The sequence below is a fragment of the Gallinula chloropus genome, assembly GCF_964237585.1.
Source record: "Gallinula chloropus genome assembly, chromosome: 29".
NCBI lineage: Eukaryota > Metazoa > Chordata > Aves > Gruiformes > Rallidae > Gallinula > Gallinula chloropus.
In genome coordinates this window covers 2,033,957-2,049,074 of record NC_140114.1, presented here as the reverse complement: position 1 = coordinate 2,049,074, position 15,118 = coordinate 2,033,957, and the positions used below count along the sequence as shown (strand labels likewise).

The window sequence follows — 15,118 nt, the reverse complement described above, 5'->3', positions numbered from 1 at the left end:
CTTGTTAACACGCTGTTTCCTTTCAATAAAGAATTGTCCCCCCCCAAACAGCCATTCAGTTATTAAAGCAAACACCAGCCCAGGCCTGACTGGGGGGTGATGGGTGAGAGGGGCTCCCCTGGGCAGGTGGGGTGGGTGCTGGGCTGAAGCAGGTGTGGGAGCATCCCCAGGGGGACTCATCTCCATCCCCATCCCAACTCCTCTCCATCCCCATCCTGACTCCTCTCCATCCCCATCCCTGTTCCCTCCACGGGGCCAAATCCAGTTCTCCCAGTGCAGATAACTGCCCAGCATCATCCCCAGGTGATGGGTGAGTGGGGCTCCTGTGGGCAGCTGGGGTGGCTGCTGGGCTGAAGTGGGTGCAGGAGCATCCCTGGGGAGACTCATCTCCACCCCCATCCTGACTCATCTCCATCCCTGTCCCCATCCTTTCCATGGAGCCAAATCCAGTTCTCCCAGTGCAGATAACTGCACAGAATCATCCCACTCCCTGGGGAGATGGGGTGGCTGCTGGGCTGAAGTGGGTGCAGGAGCATCCTCAGGGAGATTCATCCCCATCCCTGACCTGACTCATCTCCATCCCCATTCCAACTTGTCTCCATCCCCATCCCTATCCCCATCCCCTCCACAGGGCCCAATCCAGTTCTCCCAGTGCAGATAACTGCCCAGCACCATCCCAGTTCCCCCATTCAATCCCTGTCTCCACGTGGGAGTTTTTCACCCCCCCCCCAGAACTCACCATCCTCCACGAGTGACTCAATCCCCTCGGCTGCCACCTCGCCAGGGGACAGACACTTCCCCATCCCAGCACCCCACGAGGCTGAGCTGTGCTTCACGGGCTCATTTAACCAGCTCCACTCCTGTGATAAGAGACAAGAGCAGAGGGGACTCGTTACATCCCAGAGGGGGATGGAAAACTGGACCAGTCCCACCCCAGGGCTGGTGACTTCGTGCTGGGGTGGCGGTTGTCATCCTCCTTGAGTGATGCTTTAATCACACCCAGGACCTGGGGGGGAGAAATATGGGGTTCTCAGCGGGTTTGAGACACCTGAGAGCGACCCTGGGGCTGCTGGGGGGGAGGATTGAGGCTTCTTGGGGGAGCTGGAGCCCCAGGAGCTGGAGCCCCAGGAGCTGGAGACACGAGCTCACCGGTTCCAGGGGCAGTACCACACACAGCCAGTGTGCTGTGCCACAGCCCACGGGCAATGAAGCACCCGGGAAGGAGCCTGGGGCTGCCACGGGGCTGCCTGGGGGGTGTGGGGTGCTGGGGAGAGCGCTCACTGGTTTGGGGGAGCCCCTCTGACCGCCCCCCCCCTCCTATTGGGGAATAGCGGGGAGGGGGATGCTGCTTCTCTGGGCATCATTGTGGATCCCTGGATCGCTCCCTGACCCCACAGATCACTCCCTGACCCCCAGATTGCTGTCTGACCCCCTGGATAGCTTCCTGACCCCCCAGATTTCTCCCTGAACTCCAGATTGCTTTTTGAACCCCCCTGGATCACTCCCTGACCCCACGGATTGCTGCCTGAGCCCCTGGATAGCTTCCTAAGCCCCCAGATTGCTGCCTGACCCCCTGGACAGCTTCCTGACCCCCCAGATCGCTTCCTGACCCCCCAGATTGCTGCCTGACCCCCCAGATTGCTCCCTGACCCCCAGACTGTCGCCTGACTCCCCAGATAGCTTCCTGACGCCCCAGATCACTCCCTGACCCCCAGATTGCTGCCTGACTCCCCAGATAGCTCCCTGACCCCCCAGATTGTTGCTTGGCCCCCTGGATAGCTTCCTGACTCCCCAGATTGCTGCCTGACCCCCCAGATTGCTACCTGACCCCTCAGATTGCTGCCTGATCCCCCAGATCACTCCCTGACTCCCTGGACAGCTTCCTGACCCTCCAAATTACTACCTGACCCTCCAAATAGCTTATTGACCCCCCAGATCTCTGCCCAACTGGTTCCTGTGGCTGGAAAGATGCTGCTGAGCACCCCAGGGTGGACTCTCCCTGAGGATGCTCCTGCATCCCCATTCCCAGCGGACAGGGCTGAGCAGGATCCATCCTACCCAGTACCCATGGGACAGGGCAGCACCAGGGATGAAACATCACCCTGGGGTGTCCTGAAAGGGGGGGTTTTCTCCTCCCTAATCGTCCTCATTTGCCCAGGCCTTAATTCCTAACTCAGCAGGCATGAGTGGTGTCCCCAGGAGAGCGTTTAGACGGGAGATGGGATGAGTAATTTACTGGGAACATGAAGCCAGCACCAGATAACTTATTTATGAGAAGTTTCTGGACAGATCTGCTGCTCAATAATTCACACCACGCAGCGTTTAGTCAGGGTCACCAGTAAATAATTCACTGATAAACTGGGGAAGGGGTTAGGAGGGGCTGAGTTATCCTCTCACCCCAGATTTGGGGATGTAAATAGACACTGATGATGTCCCAGTAACAGAGGTGACCCCCCCCCTCCCCTTGACTGGGTGTGTTGGGACCTGATGTGGTGATATGCTGGGTGTGGGGGTTGTGCTGGAATGTGTTTGGGTTTTGGGGGGTTGTTGGGGGGCTGCTGGGTTCCCACCATGGGATGTGGAGGCCTCTAGGAGGAAGAGGCATGGCTGTAATTTGGAGAAGCTGCTTATGCAACAGATGGGGAAACTGGGGTTCACTTGGCACTGTGGGTGGGTTTACCAGAGCCAGCTGGGCTGTGCTGGGGAAACTGAGGCAGGGGATGTCACCGCCATGGGGATGGGCCTCGGGGGAGCGGTGATGTGGGGGGCTCAGACCCCCCTCTCAGCCCTGCTGGGATCTCATCCCCTGGCTTGGTGGCTCTGTCCCTAGTCATGATGTGGGTGGCAGCCAGCAGCATCAGCAGCGGCCCGAAGACAGCAGCCACCACGTACCCCTTTGTCAGGCAGTAGTTGTCCCCCACCCCACACGTCACTGGCCCCCTGCCACCTCCTGGGGGCTGCCCCCCACCTGCACCCTGAGTCGTGGTGTCTCCAGCACGGGACTCGGTCACTCCCTGGGGTCCCACGGTGCTCCTGCTGGGTCCTCCCATCTCACTGGTCCCAGTCACCATCTCAGCAGGGACATCTGTGGGTACAGGGCCCAGCGTGAGCCATGGAGCTGTTTTGGGGACCAGACCCCACCCTGGGGAGCATCCCTGGGGGTCTGGGTGCTGCCAGGGCTGGGTGCAGTGGGGGGAGCATCCCCAGGGGTCTGGGTGCAGTGGGGGGAGCATCCTGGGGGTCTGGGTGCTGCCAGGGCTGGGTGCAGTGTGGGGAGCATCCCTGGGGGTCTGGATGCAGTGGGGGGAGCATCCTGGGGGTCTGGGTGCTGCCAGGGCTGGGTGCAGCAGGGGGAGCATCCCCGGGGGTCTGGGTGCTGCCAGATGCAGTGCAGGGAGTATCCTGGGGGTCTGGGTGCTGCTGGGGCTGGATGCAGCAGGGGGAGCATCCCCAGGGGTCTGGGTGCAGTGAGGGGAGCATCCTGGGGCTCTGGGTGCTGCCAGGGCTGGGTGCAGCGGGTGTGGTGGGTGAGTGGAGGCACTGGAAGAGGAAGGGAAATTTCTTCACCCAATGCCACGTCCATCCTGGGCTCTTCTGCATGGTCAGAGTGGGGGGGGGGGGGAACACACCGTGGGGATGGGTGGGCTCAGGACAGGGACCTATGTGGGGTGGTCCAGAGCCAAACCTGGTCCCTGCACCCCTCCTGGACTCACCATGCACCAGCAGGAGGTACCTAAAGGTCTTGGGGCTGGTGGGGTTGGACGAGGTGTCCACGATGACCTTGTACATCCCATAATCAGCCAGGCTGAGCCGCCGGATCTCCAGCGAGAGGTTGCTGGGGTGGATGAGCAGCCGGCCCCGGAACTCAGGCACGTAATCAAGGGTGAAGATCTCCTCCCTGGGCTTGGCCTCGGCGATGTGGGTGGCCCAGGACCTCCAGGTGACCCGCACGATGTCTGCTGGGCTGAGATTCAGGGCTGGGAAGAACAGGGACCGGCCCCTCAGCCCCTCCAGCACCTTGAAGCCGTAGCAGAGACTCAGACCTGTGAGAGGGGAAGGGGACCAGAGCAGCTGCCAGCATCAGGGGGAGGGTGATCCCCTATCCCCTGCATCCCCCCCCTAAACCCCCCCCAAATCATCCTTAGGGATGGATGCTGGTGCAGCCAGGATACCCCAGCCCCCCTGTCCCCATCCTTACCCCTGCCCATGGCCAGCAGCACGCAGCAGAGAAGCCCCAGCATGTCCCCCTCCTGGGGTGGAGAGTCCAGCAGCTCTGCCAGGGAGGGATTGCACAAGGTTTGTGACAGGAAGGACCCGGGGAGAAGGGGTGTGGGGGGAAAGGGGGGGTTGGTGGGACGAGGGAAGTGGTGACTTGGGTGTGTGGGACGGGCGTCACGGCGGAAGCGGCGGCTGCTGGGCTTTACTGGGACGTGCTGGGGCCTGACTGGGCAGGAGGGGAAGGGGCAGCCCCCGCTTCCGATGATGAGTAACCCGTCGGGAGAGCTGGAAGGGGGGGTTAACCCCCTCCTGTGGGGTGCGGCCGGGCAGAGCTGGGGTGGGGGGTCCTTCCCCTGGGAGGAGGGACACGGCTACAGGCACAGCCCCCCCCCACCCTTACACTGGGATGGGGAAGTTTTAACTGGGGGACACCCAGTCACTCCAGGAGAGGCTCTCGGTGGAAACCTCCTTCCCCTGGCTGCAATCCCAGCGGAGCTTCCCTCCCAGTTCCCCCCTTTCCCCGAGTGACCTGGAGCCGGGGCTCAGCTCCTTCGGGATGGATGCTCGGGGTGGGGGGGTGTTCAGAGACCCCAGGCTTGGCCCCCACCCCAACCCCCGCAGGGAGAAGCTCAGCCCGGCTGCCACGGACGGTGGTCAGATGCTGCCATCTCTCGGGCAAGATTTGGGTTAGAAATAGCTGGTTGGGTTTTATTCCCCCCCCCCCCGCATCCAGAACAAGCGCGGGGGGTGCTGCGGGGATGGGCTGCGGGGCCCTTAAATAACAAAGGTGGGAGGGGGGCTGTGGGGGTCTGCATGGGGCATTCGAGCCCAAACCTTGCAGGGGAGAGGTGTGTGTGTAGGGGGGTGGTCACCCACTTTCCTCCCCCACCCTGCAGCATCACCTGCATCCCCACCCATACCAGAACCTTGGTGGGATGCTGGATGCAGGGAAGCACCACACATCCCTCCCCCCCCCCTTCTTCCTCCAACCCATCACCACACCAACGGCTCTACCTGCACGGAAACACCCCCCTAGACCCCTCCCCATCCCAGCCCTCCTCTCCTGGAGCATCTCATGGGCCAAATTTAGCTGGAAGGGGGAATGAGAACCCCACGGATGATGCGCTGAATAAAAACACCCTCTGCAATGCGGTGCTTCAGGAATGCAGCATCTCCCCTTCCTCCTCAGGAAACGTGGTAAATGTGTCCCCCCCCACCCCCAACCCCTTTCATTCCCTTCCCTTATTTCCCCCCCCTTTCCTCACACTCCCTGGGCAAAGCTCCTCCAGCCCAGGGAAGGTCCCCTTGATGTAAATTGGTCCCTACATGTTGAATGGAGCTGCAGACAAAAAGCTCTAATTAATCAGCTCAGCCCCTGCGCTGGAGCAGGGAGGGGGGGGGCTGGGGTTATCCTTGGATCCCTTTGTAGCCTTAATTAGGTTTTTGGTTGAGGGGGGGGTGGTGGTGTGGTTCTTGCTGCTCTGCCTGTGAGGGGGAGGAAGGGGCTGTGGGAGCTGGAGTGTCCCACGTCATTGCCAGGGTGCTGCGTGGGGAGGGAAGGCTGCTGGAGCTACTCCAGCTGCCTCTATAGGGGGGGGGGGTGTGTGTCGGGCTGTGCCTCAGTTTCCCCATCACAACGGTGGGGCTGAAGCTGCTGGGTGATGGGACAGGGATGTGTCAGCTCATGCACCTTTGGGTCAGCAGGCTTGCAGGAGAGGCTGAGCTCATCCTGCCCCTCTCCACTCAGCCTTTTCCCAAGACTTCCCTGGGAATCTACCCCTTTTCCCCCCCCACCCATTTGCCCAGTCCCTTGGCAGACCCAGCCGGTGAGCCCCTTCCTTGGGGTAGTTCCTCTGCAGAGGGGGGTTCCCTGATCCCTAAAACTCATCCCATTCACCGTTCACCCCCATCCACCCCCCTTCCCTGCCCGTATCCAGCCCGGCAGCGCGGGCGGGGAATGGCTCAGGGCTGCTGCAGAGGCAATGAGCTTACCGTAAGGTGATTAGCGGCGCGGATCGGAGGGCAGAAGCAGACGGCGGCAGGGCGATCGGATTAGGGGCTGCCGACCCTGGCACCTCTTGCTCTCTTCCAGCAGCACCGCCGCTCCCTCTGACCCACCAGCCCCAGATGCTGCTGCCGGGAGCAGGGACCGGGGATGCCTGGGCTCAGCAGGGCTGCGTTGGGCTTGGAGCATCCCTGAGACAGCAGGAAAAGCCAAGAGCACCTCTGGATGGTGGTCCAAACCCTCTCTCAGGATAAACTCATTAATACCTCCCAGGGCTTTTAAGGAGATGGGATCTGTCGGCTGGAGCTTGATAAGGAACCTCCGAGCTGCTGCTGCGCCCAGATAACACGGGGGGTCCTTCCACGTGGCACCCCGTGTCCCTGGTTGAGCTCAGCGTGGCAGATGGGGAGTGAAGATGTTTGGGAATAAACCTCTGGTGACAGGCTGAGCTGCTTCGTTAAGGGATGGGGAGGAGAGTTAACGAGGGACTGGGGGTGGGGGGGGATGCTCCTTGGTCCCTGCATCCCCATCCTGGTGGGCTGGCTCCATCCCAGAGCATGGGGTCTGGCAGGGTGCTGGGCAGAGGAGTGCACCCCTGTTTGCAGCCCCCACACACCCCTGGGGGGGTCTTTTCTGGGGTAAGGGGAAGCTTTGGCTTGGGCTATTGGAGGAAGCCTTATTTTTGGGGTGCAAACCACTGCACCCCATTTGACCTCCTCCCTCAACAAAACAGCCCAGGACACGTTTAACGACCTAAAATACAGACTCTTGGGGGGAAAAAGGTCGATTTTTGCTCTTTAATCCATGCTCAGGCGGGTTAACAGCTCTCAGGGCTCAAAAGCAGCTCGTTCATCAGGGGGTTTGGGGGTCTGACCTGGTGCAGGAAGCGGGGTGGGGACTGGCAGCTGCTTCACTGGCTCCTGTCCTTGAGGGGTCAGTGCTCGCAGGGCTGGGGGTGCTGTGGGGAGGGGGTCCCCGACGCCGGATAAGGCCCTGGGTGATGGCCACAGCCGTGCCCAGGCTGCCCAGCACCAGTATGGAGAGCAGCACCCTCACTCTGCAGTAGGACCATGAAATACCTACAAGTAGAGACACAGAAAATGGGGATGGGGGTGAGTGGGGAGGGGTAGGAAACACATCTCCTGCCCCCCCCCCCCCCCTCCCACCCCACGGACAACGAGGCTCAGAACCCTCATGGGACTGATCCTGCCACATCCCCAGTGCCACCAGTTCACAGCTGTGCTGCTCTGCATCCCCTGCCCATGGTTACCTGTCCCACAGATGGATTCATGTCCCAAACTTGATTTTGGAGTTGGAGGGGCAGAAACTCCCCCCCACACACCCCCCAAAACCCATTTGTCCCACAAACCTGAGGCTGCAGCAGGGCACAGAGCTGTGACGTTGGTGCTGGCCGTGCTCCAGCTCACTGGGTTGCTCACGTTGCAGCTGCAGATGATGGGGGGGTCGGTGGCCCCAGAGACCTGAACCTGCAGCTGGGGATGGTGCTCTGGGGCTCCCAGTGCATCCCCAGTGCAGGACCAGTCGTAGGAGACGTTGCCAGCGCTGGTGGCAGCACAGGCCAGGGAGATGCTGCACCAGCCGTTGTCCTGGTGCAGGATGCGGGTCTCCAGGCGCGGCAGCTTGACGGGCTCTGTGGGGACAGAGCTGGTGAGAGGGGATGGGGACACGGACACACAGGGGGATGGGGTGATGGGGACCCGGCTACTCACCCCACACCGACACACAGAAGTGCTGAAGAGTAACAAGTCTGCCTGATGAGCCATCAAACTCTGCCCAATAACGCCCACTGTCTGCCACTCTAACGGGGCTGATCCGCAGGGAGACGGTGTCCTGCTGGAAAGTAGCTCTCCCAGCAAAAGAACCTCTGGGGAAACTGGGTTTATTCTTCTCAACCTCCAGGATCATTTGCTGGCCTGGGTCTCCATCCAGTCTCACTTTCCATTGGATCCTGTCCCACTCCCTTGGGGGTTTCTCCAGCTGCAGGCTCAGGTCTCCATCAACAGCCACAACTCGGTCCCAGCACTCTGGGGCTTCTAAAGCAGAGAGGGTTGAGCAAGGGGACTGCAGCCCCAGGAGATGCTCCCTGGCTGGGGAAGGGGCACGGTCACTGCTGCCATGGTGGGGGGGTGTCCCATCCTGCCCATGCTTGGTGGTCCGTGGCTGGCAGCCTCGGTCATCGCGTGTCCCCAGCCATCCCTCTGCTCCCCCAGAAGCCGTTTTCAGTTCCTGCCTCTCACATCCCCCTCCTACCTTCAGCGTGGTGACAGCCACACTCCCCACTGTGCCCTCATGGGACTGTTCCCTCCCGACAGGGGAAGCTCTGCCAAAGCTCTTGCTCAATCCCCCTCCCCTGTGCCTCCTACAGCAACCCCAATCCTCCTGGGCAGGGCAATTTTTTCCCCTCCATGTGCTGCTTTTTCTTAAGAAAACCCCAGAATTCTCACAATATTTCCTCCTTAACGGCCCAGTTTAAGCAGCATCCGTGGTGCTGAGGCTCTCTGAGCCACCCTTTGCTTTCAGCTTCCTTTTACTGGGTTTTTTTTCCCCCTCACTCAACCACCCCAGAAGCTGCTCCCATCCCACAACAAACCCTTCACATGCTACTTTGCATGAGAGGAAAAATACAATTCCCCCCAAAAAACTCACCCCAACCCATAGCCAAGCACCCTGCCTGGAGCAGAGACTGGACAAAACTCATTACAGCTCCCATGTTTACCTTGTGCTCGGCAGAGGAAGCCGAGGAAGATGAGGAGAAGGGTGATGTGCTCCATGGTTGTTGGGAAAGGTGGGAACTGGAGTGGGAGATCAAGGCAGGAGGTCTGAGGTCAGTCTTGGCTCTGCACCTGCTGCCCCCTACCTCTCCCTGGAGCCCCCCTGGCCGGGCTGCATCGCTCCCCAGCTCCTTGGCCCCCACACTGCTCCATGATGGGCTGAATCCTGCTGCTTGGGATGGTTCTTGGCGTGAAGTTGGCACAGTGCAAAGTGCTGCTGTGCAGCTCCCAGCGCTGCTGCTTCTTCCCAAATGAGCTGCAAAGGGAAAGTAAAACCCCCCAAACCAGCTCCTCCCGCCCCCCTGAGTAATTAAAATTAGTTTCCTCTGAGGTCTGCAAGTCATCCAGCCCAGCAGAGAGCTCGCCGGGGCAGTTGGCTCCCTGTCCCTCACCCCCCTGAGCTCCATCCCACGGGACACCCTGGCATCCACCCCAACAGAGGGTCAGGTTGTTTTTTGGGGGGTGGTGGCCAGGGGAGGTGAGACCTGCGGCACGGAGGAGATCACACATAGAAGGAGGATGTGAAGGAACCAAGGGCGGGAGAGGAAGTTGCTGCTGGTCACTCGCCGGTCCTGGGGTACTTCACACCTCCCCAGCTACAGGGAGCTTCTCCGGTGCCATCCGGACATGAACCGGTATCGGGGTCCCTGGTGTCCACTGGCACTGGTGGTGCCACTGGTGCTGCTGGTCGCGGCCGGTGGCCAAGGTGAGGAGGGGGGACGTGGTGCCTGGGGGGGTGGTTCACCCACTGCTTCAGAGGGGAGGTTGGGTGGTGGTGGGTGAGCCCGGGTGCCGGTGCCCGCAGCGCTGGCAGGGGGGATGGGTGGATGGGGAGGTGGGTGCCAGGGGAAGGCCGGCCCTGCCGCTGGCATCCCCAGGCTCTCAGGGAGTGAGCTGGGTCCTTGGGGGGATTGAGGGGGACTGGGTGGGTTTGGGGTTCTTCTGTTCCCTATGCCCAATCCTGCCCAGAGCAGGTAGAGGGGGCACAGCTCCCACCCCGTGCCAGTTCCTCCCTGGGGTCGGCGTTGCTGCCAGCAGCACGTAGGGCTTCTCCAAAATAACTGACTTCCCTGCCAGCGCAGCACCCGTGTCCTGTGCCAGCCCTGACATTTCCTCCAGCAGCTCTTCAGGGCCAGGTCTCTCACTGAACCATCACATCACTGTGATGTCAGGGGAGTTTCTGGTGGCTGAGGGTCTTTTTCCTAAAACCAGTGATTCCTGAGTGAGGGGAACAGGGAAACACCCAGGTTTAGGAGGCCAGCTGGGTGCCTGGGGTATATCCCAGAGAGCAGGGAAACACCCAGGTTTAGGAGGCCAGCTGGGTGTTTGGGGTGTATCCCAGATGCATCCCTGTATCCCGCATCGTGCCTCCCCTCCCTGCTTTTGGGGAGCCCAGGCAGGCAGCACTTCCACCTTCCCTCTCTCCCCACCTTGAGAGGCATTTCCCAGCGCCCACCCTGATGGTGCAGAGCTGGTGGGGGTGCCACTCGCTGCTCAGGGTGTTGCTCACCAGAAGCAGCACAGCCTGCAGCAGCTGTGGGCTCAGCTGAGCTGCAAAGCCCTCCCCACAGTCGCTGCCGTGGTTAACGGGTGGGCTGCCCTGGCCTGGCCCCAGCAGCACCTCATCACCACACATCCAGGCTGCAAAGACTGTTTCCTGCATCACTTTTTCCCCTGACCCCCCTCCGGGGCAGCTCATGATGAGGGTGTTGAAGGGCCCCCACATCTTTCCCTGGGGCATTAGATACCCATGGAGCAGCACCAGCCCCTGTTTCTGGCAGGTGGTGGGCAGGGCCCCCTTTGTAATGAGCTGCATGTCCCAGGTGGGAAGGAGCTGATAAATAGGGTCTGCTCCCTCTGCCTTAATTTCCCTGGGGGAGGATGGTTCTGCCTTTATCTTCTTGGACCTCCCAGTGTTCCTGGATCTGCTGAGGTGGGGATGGTGAGGGTGGGTATGCTCATGCCTTGCAAAAGTGAGGTTTAAGTGGGGGTCATTTGGCTGTGCCAGGGCAGAGCGAAGCTGGGGGCTGCCCAGCCCCCCTTGGAGCATCATTCAATGTTTGGACTCTTTGCATGAAGACAAGGCCCTGCCAAGGGGCGAGAGGGATAAGCTGAGCTCCTGCAGCCTGATGGCCGTGCAAGCCAGGCTCTGCAGAGGGCTGCAGGATGGGTGGGTGTGTGGAGCTGTGCTGAGGAGCCCCCCCGCCAGCTGAGGCAGCCTCTGGTGCCGGCCCCAGCACCCGCAGCCCTGAGGAAGCTGCAGCGATCTGCACGCTCGACCCCGGCACCGCGGTCGCCTGGTTATTTTAAGGAGGTTTTATCTCCTCTCTGCCAGACCCACCTCGACATCCGGGGCTGCAAGGGGTGGGAAGCACAGAAAGTCATGAGAAAAGGCTCCATGAGGAAGATTCTGGCTGCTCCCCTGGCTGGGATGGAAGGAGGGGGGGAAATTGGAGCACAGAGGGGCTGTAACTACCCCTGCGCTGGGCAGAGGATGTTGCACAAGCAGCTCCAGCACGTGGCCGGGCTGTGGGTGAGGACAGACACACAACCAGCCCCAGATACTGCAGAGCAGAGGGAACTGTGAGAGGGGGTGGTGATGGGGATGCAGGCTGAGCTGGCCTGGGGAAGGCAGGAGGGGCTGTGCTGGGGGCTGTGGGTCTGGAGGGGGCTCTGGCAGCCGTGCCCCTTGCCCAGCCAGGGAGCATCTCCTGGGGCTGTGGTCCCCTTGCTCACCCCTCTCTGCTTTAGGAGCCCCAGAGTGCCGGGACCGAGTTGTGGCTGTTGATGGAGACCTGAGTCTGCAGCTGGAACCCCCGAGGGAGTGGGTCAAGATCAACTGGAGAGTGAAAATGGATGGAGACCCACACCAGCAAGTGATCCTGGAGGTTGAGAAGAATAAACCCAGTTTCCCCAGAGGTTCTTTTGCTGGGAGAGCTACTTTCCAGCAGGACACCCTCTCCCTGCAGATCAGCCCCGTTAGAGAGATGGACAGTGGGCATTATTGGGCAGAGTTTGATGGCTCATTAGGCAGAATTATTACTCCTCAGCACTTCTGTGTGTCGGTGTGGGGTGAGTAGCCGGGTCCCCATCACCCCATCCCCCTGTGTGTCCGTGTCCCCATCCCCTCTCACCAGCTCTGTCCCCACAGAGCCCGTCAAGCTGCCGCGCCTGGAGACCCGCATCCTGCACCAGGACAACGGCTGGTGCAACATCTCCCTGGCCTGTGCTGCCACCAGCGCTGGCAACGTCTCCTACGACTGGTCCTGCACTGGGGATGCACTGGGAGCCCCAGAGCACCATCCCCAGCTGCAGGTTCGGGTCTCTGGGGCCACCGACCCCCCCACCGTCTGCAGCTGCAACGTGAGCAACCCGGTGAGCTGGAGCATGGCCAGCACCGATGTCACAGCTCTGTGCCGCCCTGCAGCCTTGGGTAATGTGCCCTCAGGTCTGTAAGAACAAGATTTAGGGGTGCACAAGCCTTTTAGGGGATCCTTTATCCCCCTGCCTGGGCCACTGAAACTGTGAAGGACGTCACGCTGACGCCAAAATGTGCCCAGCTTCCCCTCCTGGGAAAGGAATTGTGATAATGGAGCATGGGGGAGTTAACTGAGGTTTCCTGGCCAGGTCTGTCCTCTGTGGGCTGTGATGGGTGGGAATGGTTGGGGGCTCCGACCTGCAGCCACGGTCTCCTCTCTTCTCCTTCCTCCCCAGGGCTTTTTGGCATCTTCCCATTGTGGGTAGAGGCTCTGATCCTGGCTGTGGTACTGGTCATCCTTGTAGTCATCTTTGTCTGCTGCTGCTGTCGGAGGAAGGGAAGAAGCACCCCCACGGGAGGTTTGTCTTTGGGGTTGGGGCGGTAGCTCATGGGATGGTTTGCTGGGGGGGTCTTGGCTGCGCTCCCCACTGCTGTCACCCTCCTAACGCTCCCTGTGCTGGTCCTGGGCTTCTCCCTCCTCCTGGGGCTGATGCGGGATATGGCACCGGGCACGGTCACCCCCCTGCCAGGCACTGCACAGGGAACAAAGCCCTTGCCCCCCTCCAGTTGGTGAGCCAGGTGAAGCATCCCTGCAGCCCACACACGGGTACCCAACCCTGGAGTCCTTGTCCCATGGGGTCTTAAAGGACTCCGTGGGTTTGGCTACTCATTTTAAAGGATCTCTTTCTCTCTGCTTTGCTTTGCTTGAGGGCTGCCCCTCCCCTCCTTCCCTGGGGGTCCAACACAGCATCTCTCTTATGCTGACCCTTTGAACTCCCCCAGAACATGACGGGCAGGTGCTGACCGTCTACGAGGAGGTGGGCAAAGCCCAAACCAGCCGAGTCCCTGTGAGTGCTGGGGGTGTCCCTGGGTGTGTCCCCCCCCCAAACTCGCTGCCTGGAGGGATGGACCCTCTGGAGGTGTCTGTCACCCTGGGTTGCATCCTTTAACCAGCCGGGCGTTGCTTTCTCCCCCAGCAAGGGACCAGTGAGGCCACGGTGGGAGGAAATACCGTCTATGCAGTAATCACTCCTAAAGCACAGGTAGGACCAGTCCTGTGCCCCCTGGGGGCTGGATGCATCTGTGGCTGCTGCCAAACCCAGCCCTGTCACCCCAAGTTTGTTGCTCTTTGTGCTGCCTGATGGTTTTCTCCTGGCAGGGACCCAGGTGCCCTCCAGATCCTCAAAGCTGCACCGTCTACTCCTCGATCCAGCCTATTGGGATGGTGAGGCTTCCCTGCTGTGATGCAGCAACTGGGGTCCCCTCAGTTCATCAACTGGGTGCTGGGGTCACCATCCTGGTGGTGTGTTGCCTAAGGGCAGGTTCTTGTTCTTCCCCACAGTCTCCTTCTCTTAAGAGGAAGAAGCTGGACCCGGCTCTGACTTCCACTGCCTACGTAGAGGTAACGGGTGTTGGGCTGGTGTGGGGGTGGGTGCTGGGGGCAGTGGGGAGGGTGGGTGCTGGGGCCAGCGTGGGGAGGATGGGTGCTGGGGCCAGTGTGGGAGGATGGGCGCTGGGGCCAGTGTGGGGAGGGTGGGCGCTGGGACTGGTGTGGGGGTGGGCGCTGGGACCGGGGTGGGGAGGATGGGCGCTGGGCTGGTGTGGGAGGATGAGAGCTGGGGCTGGTGTGGGAGGATGAGCCCTGGGTTGTCTCCACGGCCCGTCAGCTCTTGGGGGTTGTGGTGTGCTAAACCTCACCCATTTCCTTGCAGTCTACGGGGGCTTCTAGGCGCCGGTGCTCACCCTTGCAGACCTCATCCCCAGTCCCTGGCATCCACAAGTTCTCCTAGTGCCCCAGCACCCTCGGCAGGACCTTCCCTTCCCTACAGGCCTCTACCCAGAGACCTCCAGCACCCAGCAGGACCTGACCCACCAGAACCCAGAGGCTCGTTTGGGGTGGAAACGATCAGGCTTGGGGTTTTTGGGAGGATGAGGATCCCAGCTGCTCCTCTGAGGGAAGAGGGAGGTTTGGAAACCTGTCTTCAGAGAAGACGGATGTGAAATCGGACAGACAGGGTGGCAGAGGAAGAGGAGGATGCATGTGGTCCCATGGGGGGATTTTTAGGCATTGACATGCTCCATACCCCTCAGGGATTTATTTTCAGGTGTAAATATAAACTGGACTGTGTGAAGCAACTGTGGTGCTTGTTTCATTAGCTTAATTGGCTATTTGTAGCCCGAAATGTGCTTTGGGCACAAGGGAGGGGGTGGGAATTGCCTTGCTTGTGGCTTGGGGACCTTTGCAGGGGTCTCATGTGGGGATTCACTCTTCACATGGTTTGAGCTGCTGGTGTTGGGTAGAGGAGAGGTGACTGTAAGCATCAGCTTGGGGCAGGATGGTCCCTGGACATGGTGCTGTGTGCCCCATGGTGAGCTGAGAACAGAGATGCCACCATGCCCCCTTCCACCTAAGTTGTCCCATGATATCACAAGTGGCTCTGGGAGAAGGAGGTGGGAAAAGAGGGGCTCCAGCTTCAAAGATCTTCCCAAAGGCAACATCAAGGGCTCTTCTTCTGGATGAAAATGAGATGTGGCACTTTGATGGCAGCATGGGGAGCATCGTGGAGCCGCTCCCACCCCAGTCCCTGGATCAAACCAGCTTTGTGGCTGCTCCCTGTGAAATGA

At 60.6% G+C, this 15,118-nt stretch overlaps 1 protein-coding gene across 1 annotated transcript; it reads left to right on the top strand.

The window, feature by feature from the left end:
- Positions 1 to 11,667: 11,667 nt before the first annotated feature.
- On the top strand, positions 11,668 to 14,623 carry LOC311202382 (natural killer cell receptor 2B4-like). Its single transcript, XM_084276977.1, has 8 exons — positions 11,668 to 12,087; positions 12,167 to 12,448; positions 12,730 to 12,852; positions 13,277 to 13,341; positions 13,471 to 13,536; positions 13,653 to 13,718; positions 13,836 to 13,895; positions 14,206 to 14,623. Exons 1-8 carry the CDS (start codon positions 11,868 to 11,870, stop codon positions 14,281 to 14,283), a joined length of 960 nt encoding a protein of 319 aa, XP_084133103.1. The 5' UTR covers positions 11,668 to 11,867; the 3' UTR covers positions 14,284 to 14,623.
- The last annotated feature ends 495 nt before the right edge of the window (positions 14,624 to 15,118 follow it).